Source organism: Lagopus leucura, unplaced genomic scaffold (genome assembly GCF_019238085.1).
Source record: "Lagopus leucura isolate 7727_CA_CO unplaced genomic scaffold, USGS_WTPT01 205-1_obj-0_obj, whole genome shotgun sequence".
NCBI classification, from domain to species: Eukaryota; Metazoa; Chordata; class Aves; order Galliformes; family Phasianidae; genus Lagopus; species Lagopus leucura.
The window spans coordinates 92,398-111,108 of NW_024968943.1; the positions used below are offsets into that span (position 1 = coordinate 92,398).

Genomic DNA, 18,711 nt, shown 5'->3' on the forward strand with positions numbered 1-18,711 from the left:
ACCCCAAAATGGCGGCGGGGCCGCGCCAAAGAAAGACCGCCCCTATGTAGCCACGCCCCCATGGTCACATGACCGCGAGCCTCCTTGGCCCCGCCCCTCCCTGACTTGGAACCATTCCCGATTGCGAAACGGGAATTAAAGGCGCAGCTCACAACAAAGCCGCGACGAGCAGCAGCGCGTTTATACAGCATTTATACATTTATTTATAACGAAAGCACGGGTCTCAAGTATTTACAAGACGTAGGAAAGTCAATGTTTGTACAAAGGTGCCAGCCACTCCCAGCGCCAGGGAGCTACCAGTGCTGCTCCGGGAGCTGATGGCGTCCCACAGCCCAGCAGCTGTGCAGCACCCTGCCCTGCCACCACCGCCACGTTGTGCTTTGTGTCCATAAAGATATTCACACTCCGCTCCCCGTGCTTCACAACGGGAGCGGCGCCTGCAGGCACGGCTCTGTGCCTCTCCTCCTTTGTCGAGCACCGTGAAACAGAACGGGGTGGAATCAAAGTGAGTAAAGAGAGTGGGAGAAGCTTGGAGAACCTGCAGGTCCCATACGAACTGCTGAGCAGAATGAAGGAGGCAGGGATTGCTGGAGGTGGGGGAGCAGCTGGCAGCCGGGGGCAGCAGCAGGATGAACCCACAAAGCACAAAACAACCCCCATCTCAGCCCCTCCCCCCCCCCCAAAGCACTTGGCTGGAACCAGAAGTTGTGGGGTTAGAGAAACCACATTGCAAAGAAAACACAACGTGGAGTTACAACAGGAGATGCTTAAAGTAAAAGCAAAATCATCAACTTCAAGAAACGCAACCCAGCAAATTTCTCTGAACTATCGGACGCTGCTTTCCTTTGTTGAAAGTCCAAACACTGAATCCACACAGTCACCATTAATGGGACCGTGAGGACGGGCTGACAGCAGAAGCACTGAATAAAATACAACACCAGATGGGTGGTGAAGTCAGCGTGGCTGACAGCTTCCTTTTTTGTTTTTAAAGTTACCCTGGAAAATGGGAAACAGAGGACAGGTTTCTCTTTCCAGAACCTCCCCCACGCTGTGAGGGACCGGCCCTGTCCAAAAAAAACCTATTTCAAATGGTTTTCATAGATGACAAATTCACTGCAGAAATAAAGAGTTTAAAAATAATGGAGCCCTTTCAAGGCGGAATACTGAACCTTTAGCTTCTGCAAATGTAAAAACAATGCATATTTGCAAAGTTCTCTTTGTAATATACATGCATTATTGCTAGAGGAAAAAAAAATAATAATAAAGAGATGAATGAAGACAGTTCTGTAGCTTTTACGGTGCCATCCAAAATGGCATCTGTTGTTTGGCTCGCTGTTGTGAGGAAGGATACTGGTATCCCAAACTCCACCCCTGTGAAAAAGTACTTGCATTTTTATGGCCACCGTGTTCCTCCTCTTCATCTGATGAATCTCCAGCATACGCCACCAATCCAAAGCCCTTCTCGGATGTTTTCATCTTCTTTGCTTGATGATCTAGGGGGAGGGGGGGGGAAAAAAACAACAGAACAATCCCCCCGGCCCCCAAGAAGGAAAAATAAAAATAGAGAGATAAAATGCCCCAAAACAAGTTAATAAAAAAGATGTTAATTGTAAATCGTTAGTTGGACACCATTTTGAGGTCACAAGGCCAATGGTCATCCAAGGTCGAAGGCCACACGAAACAGCAGCAGCAACAGCACATGTGATCCATCAGAACCATGTAAGAGAACAGAGAAAGAAGAAAGAAACACACAAGAAAGGTAAAGTTAGCAAACGGGTCAAAGTGATGGCAATCGCACCGTTTTAGAGATCAACGCGTAAAGAAAAGTAGAACTTTTGCTCAAAAGAAAGCTAGCAGGAGAACAACCTCTGGGAGCAATACTGCAGAAAAACTAAGGTTAGACGAACTAACGTGGTTTGTACCTGCAGACTGGTATGGAAGGCACTAAACTACCAGGAGTTAAAGCGATCCCATGTTTTACCGAGCTGCAAACAGCCGATGTGTGACAGCCCTGAGAGAGGATGAAAGCTAACAACGCTTCTGTCTGCAGACAGGGTGACAGAACTCGTGTCTGTAAATACACACCTGAACCATAACTGACACTCCTCAGTGCTCCTAGAGATAGCTGTGCACAACGTAAAGCCATGACATCTGTTACAGAGCGAGCCCAGGAGATTGTGCTGACTGTGGGTCAAAGCTCAGCCCTCCTGCCTTCATCACAGCCTCACCACCATTCAGAGGCGTTTATTAAAGCACAATCAGTGATTTCAGAATGGGGCAATGATCTCCCTTTTACTGCATGCAGTAAAAAGGACACAAAACACAATCACCAATCTAAATGAGCGTTAAGACCACCGCAAACTCCACTGACAAACAGGTTCCACTCGTTGCACTCACCATGGCTGCCTGGTAAAGACCCCACACCATTTCTTTCTTCAGATTCTGATTTCATCCCAGTGACAGGAAAAGCTGGTGGAGGCATCAACTGCCTGTTCAAACACAAGCAAGCCTTCATTACCTTCTATTTATTTTTTAAGAGCAAGCACAAAGATAACAGCGACCGAATCCGAAACGCAGTCCTTGCCATTAACTCTCAGCTGGGCTCTGCGCCCCTTAAGAAGGACAGAAACGAACAGAGGTGCCAGCAGGCAGCGCAGGGCTCGTCCCATACCTGTCCCTCTCTCTCTCCTTTCCTGAGGAACTTGCTGACTTCGACCCGGCTCCATCGATTTCGCTCTGACTGGAGAAGCCTGTACCTAAATTAGTCATATGAATGGGTCCATGCTATGAGCAGAAAAACACACGGCATTAGCAAACCTACCACTACAACACAAGCTACAGCTCCTTAATGATACTGATAGGAAACCCAACTTTTCAGAGCATATTGCCAACTATTAGGAGCAGCCACTAATCACCACTGTGCAATACAATGCTTTTTTTTCCTTTTTTCCTACAAATACTGAGGGTGAAGTTGTAAAAACCATTCCTGACTCTGCTGTGGAAGCCACTCCAGCACCCCGTCCACCATCCCCGCACTGCAGGACAGTGATGACAGCTGTTTATTCCTGGTTTGACTCATTACCTCTAATCAGCTCATTCTGAGTACTTAGAGGCCTCATGCCACAGTAAACTGTGCTTGACACATGTTAACAAGATCTGATGCTTAAGCAGATCTTTATTTTCTCCAGACCAAGCTTTTATTAATGGGTTCTGCCTATGAGCATTTGCAGAACCTGCATTTTCTCACATAGAAGCCTGATGAAAAGCTCCGTTATTTAACATAAACTCAGCAACTTTTGCTGTCTAAAATGAACCAACAATCACTTTCAACACTGGGATTCTAGAAATCCTCCCAAGCGCTGCCTGCAAGAAAGGGGAATGGGAAAACACAGACATTACACCCACCTCCCCTCCCTCTACAGAAGCCCATCCAAAAGACCCACAATAAAACAAACAGGGATAAAAAAAAAAGCCAATAACAAATCATCTCACTTTCACCTAACCAGGCACACGCTGCTGCCATCTCTTCGACCTGAATGCACTGCTGCTCTTCAGGAAAGAACACAGGCATGGAAAGCAAGGATGCACAGGCATGGATGCCAACGCATCGGACAGCCCAGCCTGAGAGCAGAGCATCAGCTCAAAGAAATGGAAGCATGCTCTCAGTGTTTGCAACCATCACTGCTGCCTGCCCGAGGGCCTGTCTGAATTTTCTCAAATAGACTTTGCTAACAACCATCCCTCTCTCCAGCCAAGTTCCATTTTGTCGAATGAAGTAAAATTGCTGATTTTATTCCACCTGATATCCCAGCAGTCCTGACTCCCTCTCATCGGGCAGCTCCTCGGTGAAGCGCCTCTTTTGGCCTTGGGGATGGGCCTGGACTTGTGGCTGCGTACCAGCTGGCAGGCTTGTTTTGACCGGGGCAGCAGCAGGAAGGAAAGGAGCGCTCAGTGGACTCTGGCATGCAGAAATTAAAAACAAAGAAGATAATGCTTCATATGCATATGATCAAGTCAATTCCATGTAAGGTTTCACACAGAGGATCAAAAAACGCAACCAATTTCTCTTTGCGGAACCTGAGAGGTGAAAAGGAAGTGCATAATTTAGAAGACAAGTACCTGCACTGCAGAATGCTCCCAGCTCTAAGTAATCACTGCCTGCAGCTCAGGCTCCCTGCACCCTCAATGCCTACAGTAACGTTTTGCATCAATGGGTGACACCTCCCTGCATCACCCCTCATGTTAGCAGGGTGCAGCACGAAAAGAAACACAGCCTGAAACTGTCATACAAAAAAAATAAGTTGCTTGGCCAAAAGCATCAAAGCAACAACCCCAGATATCAGCTTTGTGTGCCCCAAGTTGTTCCCCATCTGGAAGGACTTCAAGTACGTCATTGTTAGCAAAGAAACAGCTGAGGAAGCCGACAGCTATGAGGCAAATCCTTCATCTTAGCAGTACCTGCCCAGTGCTGGCTGGAGGCTGAACTTGAGATATTGGATACTGCGTCGGCACAGGTGGAACTCCTGCAGGAAGTGTTGTGAGGACGCCTGGGGCCATTGGCACTGCGGGTGGAACTATGCCTGGAACACCATATGGAGGCTGAACCGGTTGCTGAGGAGGGGGAACGACAGGATAACCAGACTGATATCCATTGGAAGGGTAATATGATGGCTGAGAAGGAACGCTGTTGATGGCAGCAGGCTGTGCAAAGCCTGCAGAGAGAAGAGGAGGAAAAAAGGGCCATCGTTAATGCAGCCAAGAGTCACGAAAGCAGTGAACTAATTACAAAGCGTAAAGGAAACACGGCTGCTTTCGACACAAGGAGCAACACAAAGACTTCCACAAAGGCCTTCCGCCAAACCGAGCTCCACAAAACACAACACCAAAGGTTTCAGTCTTGCCAACGTTACCTGCCAAAGGTACAGCTGTCGTTATCTGATTCACAAACCGGGAGTATTCAGCATGGACCTGCAAAGGACGTTCAGAGGTGAGAAAGTGAGCATCCGATTCCTACACCGCAATCTCGCAGGCAAAGGGCAGCTGCCTGCTCATAAAACCACAGGGGAACTTTGACTGCAGAACACGCTGCACACAAAGGCACAGCAAGAATCCAAACATGAAAGCTGAAAAAAGATCAGGAATTCAAAGCAAAACCTACCAAAACAAAAACAAAAGTGGAACAAACCACTCATCCTGCAGGTCTGAGTCACAGTTGTGTAAAACGCAGGAAAGCCTTTCAGAGGATATACAGCATGGCAAGGGAGCTGCTTTGTTAAAAACAAAACACTTAAAGCATCTAAAAGCTCCCAGACGTATTTGTCAATATTTGTCCTTGGATATGGGCTGCAGAAAGGCCCTGTCTGACAGGAGTTTACTCTCTTTTCAGTGCTCTGCTTTGTTGCATTCAAGTTAAAAAGACTGAGAAATGAATTTCACACGTTTGAGAGATCAAGAACATTCTTCTGGTGCCAACCATAAGAATCTCTTTAGGAGAAAGAGACTGTGTGCCTCTGGACATTGTTTAAAGCTAAAGCAACATCAACTCTGAAACTCGTAAGAGCTACTCACGGTTTGCAACAGATTTTCACACAGCTTTTTAGCAGCTGCCAAACCTTCTGGCTTTGGGTGACTGAAAACAAACAGAAAAATCCATAAGCACATTTATGCTGACCTGGGGAGCTCTTCCTTCCCAGCAACCTGCTGCCAGACGTTTGCGTTTTAGGGAGCCTCAGCATACCTGATGTAGATGTACATGGGTTCAAAAGCTTCTCTGCCTGATGCTGGCTCGATGCAACCCGAGCCTTTTCCACGAAGGAAGACTTTGGCACCTGTTTCAATCTGAATGTGCTGCAGATAGGAGCAGCCGGGCCCTTCCACCTTCTCCTTCACATTAAATGTAGGTACAGCATGCTCCAGACCGACAAATAATTTGTCCTGAACGTAATGCATCTGTGAAAGTAGAAGTAAAAGCTGATTGTTTCACTCTTAGGATGAGGACGTTGCTTTCACTAGAGGCCAGAAGTCAAGTCAGAATGCTCAGTGTTGGATGGCACAGTGGGCCCTTTGCCTTCCTCTACATAGGACTGCTCTCTCCATCCCTTTTCTTCTAGGAGATCACTGTCACCTGAGCCTCACCCTTCAGACTCAGTCTGACCAGTCCTCCAGTTCCCACCACGGCCCCATAAGCGTTTATTTCTCTCCATAAGCAGCACATGACATGCATACTTGTAATTAACTAATTGAAGTCACGAACCAATCACTCACCCCTGATTGGAATGGAGGCTTCTGACCAACTGCTGGAGACATCTGAGCGATGGGGGCTGGCTGGTGGTACACAGTCACTGTAGCTCCATTGAATGTTGGACTGGAACCTGTGGCAGCCTTCACTACTCCATTAGTAATTATCTCCTTAATACGATTAACAGCTCCTAGTCGACAGGATATGAAATCCATTTGTATTTCAGCAGTGGGAAGTTCCTAACAGCCCCCAGTGCTCCCCACAAAATCATCTGTGCTGATAGGATACACAGATATTCATCTTTTGGTAAACACAGCACTAAGAGATGTCCTCATGCCCAACGGGGAAGCAAACATGACAAAAACATCCCTAACCCTGCACTGAATTCACAACTGCACGAATGAGCAAGGTAAGAAGAACTGCTGGCTGTAGGAGGTAAATACAGGTGGGCAGCTCTACGGTTAGCTTGGGAACACGAGCAAAATGCCTTCAGCTTCTGCATGCAGAAGGAACTTCCACGTGAGAAACTGCTCTGCTGCTGCATCCTGGTATGTGATGAGTTATTTCTGCTGGTAAGCTCATGGCCACGGATCCAAAGGGGGTTGGTGGACATCTCAGTGCTCAGCCACCCCCAGAAACACGAGCACCTCCCCATTAAACTGATGGCTGTTAACTGCCCTCTGCCTGCTCCCCTTCAGGATCCACAAACCTCACAGTGAAGCACTGGTGCTTTCGCATTACGCTGATCAACACAGATTATTTACAGCGCAAATCCCCATCAGCCACAACAAAACCCATCAGCTACAAGACTGCCTGAACACACTGCCAATAAGTAGCATGAGAAGTGGAATGCTTGGCACACTTACTGTCAACCAGCTCCCTTGTCTGACCCTGGACATGAAGATACAGAGGGCGATCTCTAGGGAAAAAACATCAAACATCCCATGACATAACAGAGTGAGAACCTCATCGCTTCAACACCCAACTACAGAGAAAGCAGAAATACAAACCCAGGTCCCACTTTTGCTTTCTCCTCTGCAGTCATGAACCGCCCTCGAGTAGAGACAGCAGCTCCACTCAGTCGACTTATCTGAAAGCAATTAAGAAAACAGAAAAGCTTAGTGATAACAAGCAGAACACACACAGCTTCAAAGCAGTTGAAGTTAAGTTGCCTTACAAAGAGACCAGAAAATGTTATTAAGGTAGGAAGAGAATGAACAGTGCTGCTGAAGAACACTGGCCGTGCTGCCTCACCTCATGACAGGAGGCATTATTGAACACACCAACCAACCACTAAACAAAGCACCTTAGAAAACACTGTTTTTGTAACAGAAAGCTGAACACACGTTGCCACGAACTCTTTTAACCTCAACGAAGACGCAGACCTCGAGCTGCCAAGCCAAAGAATGCAGACCCAGCTCCTGAACGTACCTCATCCTGGGTCTGCCCCCTCGTCAGGAGGTTTCTGCATGTGAGGGGCACGTCGTTGATTTCCACCTCTGCCACCACGAGGTCATCTTTGCTTTTATTTGTGGCCGGGCCTTTCCCCAGAGCCTGCAGCTTCAAAAACAAGCGTTGCAAAGACCGGTGGTTGGAAAAACGAGTAATAAGCAAACAGAGCCTACAGGTCCAGGTTGGGTGAGCAGCCATTTTAATTTCCTCTTACATCTGTTGAACCCTCAAATCCATAAAATTATTCACAGGAAGTGCTTTAAAACGAAAACTTTAATCACTTAACACCGCACAGCTTAAAAATCGAGTGATAAACGTTATTAGGTTTATCTTCAGGAGATTTTGAGGTAACAATTAGTACTGGAGCTCTGCAAAAGGAGAAATAGACATAGAAACGAGCAACAACACTGTGCCAATGGAATCCACAGCGTCATTCACTTGAACTGGCATTCCTGACCAATGCTGTGCTCCCAGAGGAGCGCTCACTGCTGCACCTCACAGTCAGAAGGCAGCAAGAAGTGCTTTCCATGCACAGAGAGCAGAGAACCATCTCTGTTGACTGCAATGTGGGGCACATTTGGTGTCCTTTCGTGTTACCTACAAATAACTCCAATGACTGCTTGGTCTCAGACCACTTCAAATGTGGAACTCTCAGAACATGCTGCTGTGCCACTCTATCAGACTCAAAACATAAATAACCTCCCCCGTTGTTTCCTTACGCCTCACTCCACTTTTCCCACGTATTCCTGAAAGCTATTTGAGAAAACAGCAGATCGCCCTAACCCCCTCCCGGAGCCCGGCGCTCCCCCCGCCCCTCTCTCACCTTATCCGCCGCGTTGGGCGCCGGCTTCAGCTTCCCTTTGGCCATTAACATCGCGTTGATCTTCGCTGCCACAGCCGCGGCCGCATCCAGGGCCCCCGACGGAGCCGCGGAGCTCTCGGAGACCCCCACGGCGGTGCCGCCATCTCCGCCGCCGGGGAAAGGCCGGCCGGGCAGCGGAGCCGCACCAGAGAGAAGGAAGGCGGGGGCCGGGCCGGGCTGATCCCATTTGCTGCGCCGCCTGCAAGCGGAGCAGATCGAGGAGTGCCTTCAACGCGCACCCGTTGGAGGCCCGGCGCCCGGCGCTCCGCGAAACCGCCGCCCCGAGGCCTCCCCGCCGCAGCGCCCGCAGCCCCCGGCCTCACCCGCCCGCGGTCCCAGCGTCGCGCTGCCCGCCGCCTCCCGCTGACATGGCTCCGGCCCGGCTCCACCGCCTCCGCGCGAACCGCAGCGTCATTTCCGGCCAACGCGCGGCGCCGTAACGTCACTTCCGGCCGTTGCCATAACGACGGCGCACGCTCGGCACCGCGCGATTTATGTCACGCCAGATGGACCAGGCCCTCCATGGACAGACGGGAGGGAAGGCCGAGAACCGACAGCGGGCAAGCGAGGTGGAGCGGGGCGGGACCAGAGACGTGGCGGACCTCCCACTTCAGGGCTACGAACGCGGCCCAGCCGTGTTCAGGCCCGGCCTAAGCGAGGAGCGCGAGACGAAGGCGGACGGCAGGCGGCAGTAACGCCACCGGCAGCGGAAGACGCGGGCGCCCCCTGAGTGCTTTTACGCATGCGCACTTCTCACTCCCGCTAGCACAGCGCCCCGCCTCTGGGCGAGCTGCGCATGCGCGCTAGCTCCGTTTCCAGTCAGAGCTGGTTTCCTGCCCCGCGCTGCTCGCAGCCCCGCTTCAGCCGTCCTCACAGCGCCCAGTGCCCGGTTTGCTGTTTCCCAGCGTCTTTCTCACCGAGTGCGACCAAATGCCCTCGATTCGTTTCGTGAGGGTCTCAGGTGTCGTCTGACCCCCTGGGACGGACCCTGGGGTCCTAAGAGTCGCAGACGCAATGACTGCCACGCAGATGGAGCTGTAATGAAGGCTTTATTATTTCACAGACTTTTGTAAGCAGTGCAGGATATCAGTAATCAGAATCGGCACAGCACAGATCTTCATTAGTAGCAGCTTAGAGTTATGAGGTGTGCCCTCATCACCTGGACCAGGCCAAACCCTAACGCTGCTCACTCTGAAGGTCATAATCTGACCCCAGAACGCACCCAAAGGAAAACATGTGGCTCAATCCGTCCTCAGAGGTGCCCCTGACTGAGGGGATTTCTGTTGGCTGCAGCTCCAGCCTGCAGCCCATGGGCGGGTGCTGCCCAGCTCCCAGCGTTCCATGGCACACCCTGTTCCCCTTTGTGTCATCATCTGACATCATAAAAGGACAGAAGCCTCTACATCAGTGTTGGCTGAGGCCCGGCTCAGTGCCTCCTGGCAGTCGCAGAGTTGCCCTCGCATCCAGTTTTCTCTAGAGGACACAAGGAGTCTCTTGTACCTCAGAGGACAAAGGAGAAGAGAGCTATTCGGCGAAGGACAGAGAAGGGTATCAGAAGTGTTTCCTGGTAGGAAACATCAGAAACCTTTCGTTCTTTAGCTTCACGTGCCCACCTGAAGCAAGAGCATGGTCAGCCTGCTAGAGCTGATTGCTAACATCGAGCACTGGAACGAGACTGATGGCTGCAGCACAGTCACGTTTCCCACACTCGAGAAGCTTTCCACCAATGGTAAGGCATTTGGGAAACTCGGGAGATCTATTTGCTCCTGAGCTGTAGACCTCTCCCAGTACTTTTAGTCCGAAGTCTATCCAAAATTCAGTCCGTGTCATGGATGAATTTACCCCAGGAGCTGTGGTAGATCACACCTGCCATCTCCTTGTTTAGAAACGTGCTAACAGGCCATAAACTTGCTGACTTAAAGCATTCTGTGTCTTTTCTTGCATTGCAGATGTCACTACCATTTGGAACAGTGTTTTCAAGCGTGTTCAGCAATTGCTCCTGCTGAAAAAGGTGGGACTGCACCCTACCCCTCCCCTTGCCCAACAGCCTCCCCTTGCCCAATGGCTGCAGTAGCCCAGGTAGCCCTGGACCAACAAGTGCCCTTGCTCTTCCACATACAGACGTGCCACAAATGTGCCAAAGACCACTTCCTTCAATCACTGAAGATACTAAAATAGAAGTACAGTACCTATGCCAAATACAGTAATGCAAATAATAGCACCCAAAAGTATTCCCAATTTGCTTCTCTGTTCCTCGCTCCCAGAGTGCAGAGCACACACACAGCTGGGGATGCTTGGAGAGCAAAGGAAAGGGAAAGAATGTGTCCAAGTGCCTGGTCTTTTCCAGCCCCCCCGTCTCAGTGTTGTGCATTAGGAGCGGGGAAGCCATGGGACACCCCTTTGCAAGCTGCCACAAGTCCTCACTCTGTCCTTCTCCTTTTTGTTCCAGCCTCTGGCTGTCAGCATCACCGGACTGGGGACATTTTGGATTCAAAAATGGCAAGCCCTTGAGGATGGCAAGATCCTCACGTTTCGGAGACCGCTGTTTTTGCTGTCCAAGGCTGTTACACAGATCCGGGATTTCAAATACTTTCCGATACACTTGCCTGGTAAGACTAATTAAGCAAAAATTTGGCTTAAATACATTTGCTCACTTATCCTAATTAGCAATCCTTGGTGGTTAAGACAGCACTCTGGCAGTGCACTTAAACCAGAAGCTCCTGGTGTGTTATCTGGATCTGCTCAGCTGCTGTGTGACTCAGTCACCTTGTTCCTCTTTTCCAGCTGACAGTGAGATAGTGGAGCTGAACTGTGAGACCATACGCCTGCACAGCTCCTATTCTCAGCAAACAGTGCAGGGCTGTCTGTTGGAGACTTTGGAGTATTTCTACCACATCCTAACAAATGGAGAAGATGCAGACTTCACATTAAAGGACATCGGCACTCTCGCTATCCGAGCGGAGCAGGTGGAAATGACATTCTGTGAAGACTTTTTACTGCATCTTAACACGTCTACATACCTGGTACAAAAGCTTTTCAATGTAAGTGTTTTGGTTTTTTCCTGCACTTCTTACAGCGGGTTTGAAATCCTGTACAAAGCCAGGGAACCCAGCTCTGCTGCCAGCCGTGAGCTGCCAGGCCACTGGAGCTAGGCATCCAGCAGTGAAAACTGTCTCTGTGTTCTTTCTTGTATTTGCATTAGTTCAGAGGTGCTGGGAATGAACACAGTCTTATTTTTGCTGGCAGGGCATAGCCCTGGAAAAGCCTCACCACAAAGAGGAAAAAGGCCAAAGCAGTGGTGGGGCCAAAGCTGTTTGATGATGAAAGCAGCAGCCAGAAACCCGGACTCAGGACAGGCCTTCCATTGTGTTTGCTCCATTGCCTTGTTCAGTGCTGAACAAGTGGCCACTCTGCTGGCTGAGCTGCTAAGCGCCGTCCTTGCAGTAAGGCTGGCAACACTCCTCATCCTATCAGAATATGTGCCATGCAGCTTGCTTTGGCAAGAGGCTGAGGCACTCGTCAAGAAGTTTGCTGAGAGACAGTGAATTCTTCCACGTGTAGAAAAGCCTTTGTGAGCACTGAGATTCTTTCCCTGAAGTCACATCAGGTCTTTCTGTCACTTGCAGAAAAGATGGGTCATCTCAGACAAAGAAACTGCTCTCCTGCCGAGCCCACTTGGCCAAGTCCACCTGTTGCCAGAGTGAGTATATTTGTTCCCTGAACTTATCTGGGTAAGTTTGGATGTGCTCAGCTCATATTTGGTTGTTTCAGCTCATATTTTGGCTCTTTCAAACGGTTTGGCAGCTCATTTTTTCCTTGCTTTTGCTAAGCTTGGACTTAATGTTCCTGATTGTGCTCTGCATTTTACCATTCGTCCAATCACAGGCAACTGGTTTGCACTGCAGAGACATTTAGGCAATGCTCTGATGTTTCCTCCACCTCTTTTCTGCACTCGAGACTGCCAAAACATTGAACAAAAGGCAGATCCTAATATTGCTGTCATTTTCAACACAACATGGAAAGCATCTCTCAGAACGTGGAACAAAAGGAGATGATGCATGTCCTCTGCCCGTGGCGTTTCCACGTTTGTTGTGAAAGTCACATCCATCTCAGTACCTCTGAAATGCCTTCTTGTGTCAAGAGGGGCTGCTGAGCTGTTCCTGAGGCCAGCACTGTTCACTGGCTCCTGTTTAGGGCACATAATGTAGTCTGTACAGATACCTGGCACTGATCTGGCAAAGGAGCCCTTTTCACAGAATGGCACCTTCTTCCTATTTCCAGGTTTGTGATCAAGGAGGTTCCTCAACTTGATACGATGCCAATGCCAGAGGAAAAGCTACTTGAAAGAAAAGGTAACATTAATGACTGATCCTTGAGAGGTTTGTGCCTCTCCCTGTACTCCTTCCTAGTGGCTGCTTAGAGCCTGTGGTACAACGAGATGCCTGGGGCAGCACTCCGTGTGCCTCTGTCCACAACTTCTGGTAAACATCAAGAGACACATCTGGAACAAGATGGGACGTGTGTCCCCCCTGCCTTCCATGCCCCACAGTGCATCTCTTCCTCGTTATGAGTTTGTGCTGGAGAGAGTGAACTTCTAGGAAGTTCAGCACTGGGAATTACAAACGCTGTCTTAAGTTCTGGGGATCAGAACAGCTCCTGAAATCAGAGTGCTGTTATGCAGGTCTGTGCCTGCAGTTCTGAGAGCCTTTCTCCTTTCCTGTTTACAGAGTCTCTTCTCTGCAAGCTACGCAGACTACGAAGGACCATTTCTCTCAGCACATTAACCACAGCTGAGAGCGACAATGAAGAGGAGCCTGCTGACAGGTGACAGTTGTCAAGGATTTGAGTGGAGTGCTCTTGTGCCTGTGTGATATTGGCACTGATGCTGCTCTTTCAGCAAAGCAGCATTCCAACCAACGTGTCCCAAGGAGGCAGAGCAGCATCTGTCTGCAGTGCTTCTTCATGCTTCCTTTAGTTCCTGAAAAGCCTCTTTGTTGGTAATGCTGAGGACAAGAATAGGCTTCATGGCTCTAGCCCATCTTTTCTGCCTTTGGCAGTAACGACCCCTTTTCCTTCACTAAGTAATGCAGTATTTGAGACCACATCAGGCCAGGAAGGGGGATGCCAGCATGGCCAGTCATTGCACAAGGCACAGTTCCTCATTCCATCAAGAGGGACAAAGAGCTGTGTGTCCTGAACTTTCCTTAGAGAAAACCCTCGTTCCCTTGGTGGCACATCTGAGCATTACAGCTCAGTGCTGTTATCCCCCATCTGCTGGTGGGAAGACAGTTGGGTGAAGAGACTTCATCCTGCTGAGGAAGAGGGCTGGACGGAGAAGAAATTCCTCCTGCACTCAGACCGACTCCCCTTGGTCTGTTTGTTGTTTTTTTAGACCTCTCTCACAAGTGCCAGCTGCAGAAGGAAGGCAGGAGAGAGGAAGTCCCACCTTTCCAGTGGTCATTTCTCATCCTGAAGATGATCCAGATAAGCTGTCGGCTTGGATCCAGGAGAGGAAGCGATTAATTTCTCAGCTAGAAAGCTCTGTAGACATTGAGAAATGGCTGAGAAATAAATCTTCCCGGAGCCACGTGGAAGAGAGAGTCTGGGAACGCATAAAGTCACGCAGAGCAGAGAGAAGGGCTGAACGCAAAGCAGCTGTGACTGATAAACTGGGCGTAAGTAGATGTGTTACTTCAGCCTTGGGATCACTGCACTGCATCCTCTGTGGCCTCAATCAGTAGAGCGATGCTGCTCTGTCCCAGCCACTCGCACGTCTCCTGGCATGGTGATTCTGGCAGTGGGGATGGCAGGGTATTTTCCAATTCCTTTCCAGGACACAACACCAGCAAGCAGCAAGCCTCAGCCCCCTCCTTGCATACCGTACCCCGAGGCTCTCATTGCACTGCATAACCTCCTGCGCAAACGGAAGACAACACTGGTGAATATCTTCAAGAAAGCTGGCATGGAAGGCAGAAATATCAAGAAAGCAGACTTCATTAAAATCATCAAGCAGGTATGGAGGGCACAGGGAAGCAATAAACAGCTCATGCTGACCCTCACCTTCCACAGGCTTCAGTGGTAAAGAGTTGTCAGGATCACATTCAGGTCAATTAGGGCTTAGCACTTCAGACACTTTCTGATAGTCTGGCCCATGACAAAATATAGTCTTGATACCCAGGGGGCTGGGAAGTTTAGCACAGTAAAAAGCTGAGAGCTCAGCAGGGCTGGCAGTGGGCAACCATGCCTGTGGCAGGGCAGTTGGAACTCGATGATCCCTGAAGTCCCTTCCAACCCCAGCTATTCTGTGATTCAGAGGGCAGCAGCACAGCGGTCCATTTGTCAGTGTTTGGTAACCCCACGTAAAGCTCACCCGGTGGCCTCCTGCTCTGGGGTCAGCCTTGTTTGTTGTTTTATTGATCACACTGCCATTTTCTGTTTTGGTTGTCAGGCAAACATTCCCATCAACGAAAAGGAGCTGGAGGATGTGATCATCTTTTTGACTGCCCCTAACCGTGGGAAATATACGACCGTGGCAAAGCTAATGGAAAGTCAAAATGAGTGGCTGGAAATGAAGAAAAAAGAATCCAGAGAGACCAAAGGGGGTAAGAGGAGAACACTGGGCAGGGAAACTCCCTCTGTATCTTTTCAGACTATGGAATGTCTCCATGAGATGCATCTGTTGGGGGCTATAATGCACAAAATGCCAAAGTCCTTTGCCTTACAAGCATTGGTCAGCCCTGATGTTTCCTTCTGCTACTGTCTAACATGGTTTCTCTGGGCTTTCTTTTTGAACTCTTCCAGGTGCAAAGACTCAGCCCCATAAAGCCACATGCAAATCTGCCACACCTCCACGTTCTGTTGAGGGCAGAGCCAAAGAGATGGATCCTACCAAGCCCCCAGTGAAGTTAACACCCTTAGAAGTTACCCCAGTCCATGCTGAGCCAGCACAAAGACATCAAACAGCCCATGAAAAGAAAGAGTCTACAAAACCATCTGGAGACGGGACACAGAAAACTGTCAAGAGACGAGAGGTGAAAAAGGTACTGCTCACATGGCAACCAAACCTTCTTGAGATTAATCCTCATCTGGAGCTTCTCCGAAGAGAATGGAGCAACTCCAGCTCGGTGCTGAATGCTAATCAGAGCCTTTCTTTTGCTTACAGGGCAAGGGCAGCCCAATCAGAGCTCAGCTGGAGAGATCTGGGGAGCTAACTGTTAAAGAGCACTGCTTCCCATCAACTACAAGCAGTGCCATGGGAGCACTGGTCGACCAGTACCGCAGCAAGGCGGCTGCGAGTTACCTGAATTCCTCCAAGCTGTGCAAAGAGCGTGACATTCATCTCGCCGAGTCAGTGCTGCAGAGAGGTAAAGCAACCCCCAGGGCCTGAGATGAATCTGACAAGCTCGTCCCTTCCCCTGCCCAGAAACACGACCAATGTATGGGGAGGGGAGCTGCTTTTGGAGAATACTTGCAGCCCTTGGAGGACTGGTTAGGATCAGCAATCCCATCAGTGTAGATGAGCGCGCAGAGTGCTCCAGATCATGGCCAGGTTCAGCTAAGAGCACAAATGATGAGGCAAGCTCACGGCAGTGGTACAGGGAAGGCAAAACTGGGAAGTCAGGCCCCTGTTAGGTTCAGTGGGTCCACGGCCAGGCAGAGCCATGGCTGTGGCTGAACTGAGGTCTCAACTGAAATGGGGCTCCTGATCCCAGGGCAGAGAGTGCAGGCAGAAGCCCCACACAAAGCTGCTTAGGGCCACTGAGGCCTCTCAGCACATGCTGGACCATCATCCATGCCTTTGTGCCTTACACAGTAGCTGTAACCGCTCCAGGGCAGCATCACAGACATAAACTAGAGGTGACCTAGATTGGATGTGCTTTGCCAACAGGCCTGCTGCACCCAGGAGACAAAACCATCAAAAAAGGACGATATCTGAGGAAGATCAGGCAGCCTGGAGGATACTACAACATAGGACTTGCCGATACGTCCTCACCTCTGAGCATGTCCAGGTCATCAAAAAGTACAGCTGGAAACCTGGGCAAAGAAGGCAAAAACAAGAAGGCTTCAGAGGAGTTTTGCCATTACGAGTAAGAGTGGTCATATTGCCTAGAAGTTTATGCTCATAAAACAGGCTTCATTCTTTCTTATTCTCATTTTATTTTCTTTTTTCCTTTTTTTCTTCTCAGATCTCATCAGAGGAATCAGAAAGAAAAGAGCAACAGGTTCTGGCCAGGTCACCTTCTGGACAAGATGCGCCTCTGCATTCCAGAAGAGAAGATCAACAGGGCGCACCCCTTGTTCAGCTGTGTTCGCCCAACCCGGCCTGCATACAAGATTATCTAAAACCACAACCAGGACCAGCCAGCCACTGTCTGTGTCCACCAGAGACGTGGCATCCAAGTCTCATTCCACCTGAAGGTCTTCCAGCAGCACAAGATGTGCACAGAACGTTGCATTTCATCATCAGCTCAAGAGATCTGAGCCGTTCTGATAAAGCACAGACACAGAATACCCTGAGCTGGAATGGACCCACAGAAGTCATCTGGTCCAACAATTCAAACCCAAATAAAAAACATCATCCATCCAATTCTCAGGACTACTTGCATTCTATAAATGGAGAAATAGAGATAAGCAACACTGCACCAATGGAATCCACAGCGTCATTCACTTGAACTGGCATTCCTGACCAATGCTGTGCTCCCAGAGGAGCGCTCACTGCTGCACCTCACAGTCAGAAGGCAGCAAGAAGTGCTTTCCATGCACAGAGAGCAGAGAACCATCTCTGGTGACTGCAATGTGGGGCACATTTGGTGTCCTTATGTGTTACCTACAAATAACTCCAATGAGAAAACCACTGCTCATTTTCTGAACAGTTCAAATTAGATATGGAGGTTGTCTGCCCTGCCTGTGGCAGGGGGTTGGAGCCTGATGATCTTTGAGGTCCCTTTCAACCCAAGCCATTCTATCATTCAAATTACCAAGAAGGTAATGCAGAGGCCAAGCACATGGCACACTAAATGTGACAAGCTAGCTCCTGTCTCCTGCCATGCCCAGAAGCATGAGCACTGTACGGGGCGAGGAGCTGCAGATGGAGAGTGCTTGCAGCCCTTGGAGGGCCATGGCAGATAATGCTGCCAGGATCAGCACTCCCATCAGTGGGCTACAGCTGAGAGAGCAAAGAGTGCCCCAGATCAGCCACAGCCCATTCACCTGGGTTTGAAGCCAGGTTCAACCAAGAGTGTGAACCGAGACAGGAGCTCGTGCTGGAGGGCAGGGATGTCAGAGTCTGGTCAGGTTCACACAGGTAAACCAGCCATTACTGGCCCACTGGTGGCCTTTTATCATCTGTTTCTTAGAATGCTTTGTTCCGATAGGTTGTGTATCAATATTGGTTGTTAAAAGCAATAAAACTTCCAAAAAGTTTGTCTTGCATCTAAAAAGTTTCTACTTATTTTATCAATCCGTGCTGCTTTTTGACTGATAGTTCTGCAATATCAGTATTACAGCTGTAATGTGGTAACAAATACAACAAATCAAAGCAAAACCGGGGAGAAAAAATAAAATGTGAGAAGTCTCAGATCTCTGGGCTCCAAAATGACCTGAAAGTCATTCAGTGTCCATGGGGAGGTCTCTCTTCAGAGCCTGTTTGAGTCTGCAACTCTGCTGAATGCTTTAATATCTTGCATAGGGGAATTTAGTACTTATTTTTAAGACTGTCTGCTGAAAGAACCCAACTTGTTTGCAATTTACACTGAATCCACTGAATGCAGTTAGGAACAGTTTGTTCTCTCTTTCTGTGTTCTCTATTAAGGTAAAGCCATAATTAATATTACTCATGTTCTGATCAGAGCACAGCAGGCATTGACCTCGTGGCTTTTCTTTGGGGCAGGGCTGTCTCTCTCTGTAGATTTGTATCATTTAAATAGGCAAATGCTGTGCTGGAAACCCAACAGGATTTTTTTTTTTAAATAAAAAAAAAAAGTCCTTCAGGTATTTTTCTACCCGAAATTCATAACTTTGTTGTTCCTCACAGCTTTTCAGATCGAGGTAAACATGAATAAAATCAGCGCCATTCAGGTGAAAATTGGCGGGAAGCGACGGCCGCGCTCTCCCACCCCCCCCCCCTGTGCGCAAGACACAGCGCGGCGGGGGGGGCCTT

At 49.2% G+C, this 18,711-nt stretch overlaps 2 protein-coding genes and 1 non-coding gene across 4 annotated transcripts; 1 reads left to right on the top strand and 2 right to left on the bottom strand.

Annotated features, from left to right (window-relative positions):
• Positions 1-179: 179 nt before the first annotated feature.
• On the bottom strand, positions 180-8,922 carry KHDC4 (KH domain containing 4, pre-mRNA splicing factor). The gene is made up of 14 exons (XM_042894824.1): positions 8,876-8,922; positions 8,514-8,751; positions 7,670-7,798; positions 7,249-7,328; positions 7,105-7,157; positions 6,265-6,428; positions 5,738-5,949; positions 5,569-5,629; positions 4,911-4,968; positions 4,459-4,712; positions 3,800-3,958; positions 2,672-2,784; positions 2,398-2,489; positions 180-1,493 (listed from the first exon to the last, which is right to left on the bottom strand). Exons 1-14 carry the CDS (start codon positions 8,920-8,922, stop codon positions 1,294-1,296), a joined length of 1,860 nt encoding a protein of 619 aa, XP_042750758.1. The 3' UTR covers positions 180-1,293.
• On the bottom strand, positions 6,038-6,166 carry LOC122193932. Its single transcript, XR_006183013.1, has one exon.
• A 468-nt stretch (positions 8,923-9,390) lies between the features above and the next one.
• EFCAB12 (EF-hand calcium binding domain 12) lies at positions 9,391-18,676 on the top strand. Of its 2 annotated transcripts, XR_006183012.1 has the most exons (15): positions 9,391-10,281; positions 10,502-10,563; positions 11,002-11,161; positions 11,337-11,593; positions 12,179-12,252; positions 12,834-12,904; positions 13,280-13,376; positions 13,945-14,227; positions 14,386-14,565; positions 15,001-15,154; positions 15,354-15,592; positions 15,715-15,916; positions 16,441-16,639; positions 16,739-17,856; positions 18,586-18,676. XR_006183012.1 is itself a non-coding variant. In XM_042894827.1 (14 exons), the coding sequence occupies exons 1-14, from the start codon at positions 10,179-10,181 to the stop codon at positions 16,893-16,895; spliced, it is 2,238 nt and encodes a 745-aa protein (XP_042750761.1). In that variant the 5' UTR covers positions 9,391-10,178; the 3' UTR covers positions 16,896-17,925. The 2 variants fall into 2 exon arrangements, 1 of the variants encoding a protein (XP_042750761.1); XM_042894827.1 differs by lacking the exon at positions 18,586-18,676 and having other exon boundaries at positions 16,739-17,925.
• Positions 18,677-18,711: the final 35 nt, after the last annotated feature.

Bases quoted from the DNA above. Each gene is read 5' to 3' on its own strand.
- KHDC4 (XM_042894824.1), bottom strand. From the start codon at position 8,922: ATGTCAGCGGGAGGCGGCGGGCAGCGCGACGCTGGGACCGCGGGCGG. The intron at 4,713-4,910 runs GTAACGTTGGCA...TTCTCTCTGCAG, and splicing joins GACAGCTGTACCTTTGGCAG to GCTTTGCACAGCCTGCTGCC. The intron at 1,494-2,397 runs GTGAGTGCAACG...CCCTCCCCCTAG, and splicing joins GTCTTTACCAGGCAGCCATG to ATCATCAAGCAAAGAAGATG.
- EFCAB12 (XM_042894827.1), top strand. From the start codon at position 10,179: ATGGTCAGCCTGCTAGAGCTGATTGCTAACATCGAGCACTGGAACGAG. The intron at 15,155-15,353 runs GTAAGAGGAGAA...GAACTCTTCCAG, and splicing joins ATCCAGAGAGACCAAAGGGG to GTGCAAAGACTCAGCCCCAT. The intron at 16,640-16,738 runs GTAAGAGTGGTC...TTTTCTTCTCAG, and splicing joins GAGGAGTTTTGCCATTACGA to ATCTCATCAGAGGAATCAGA.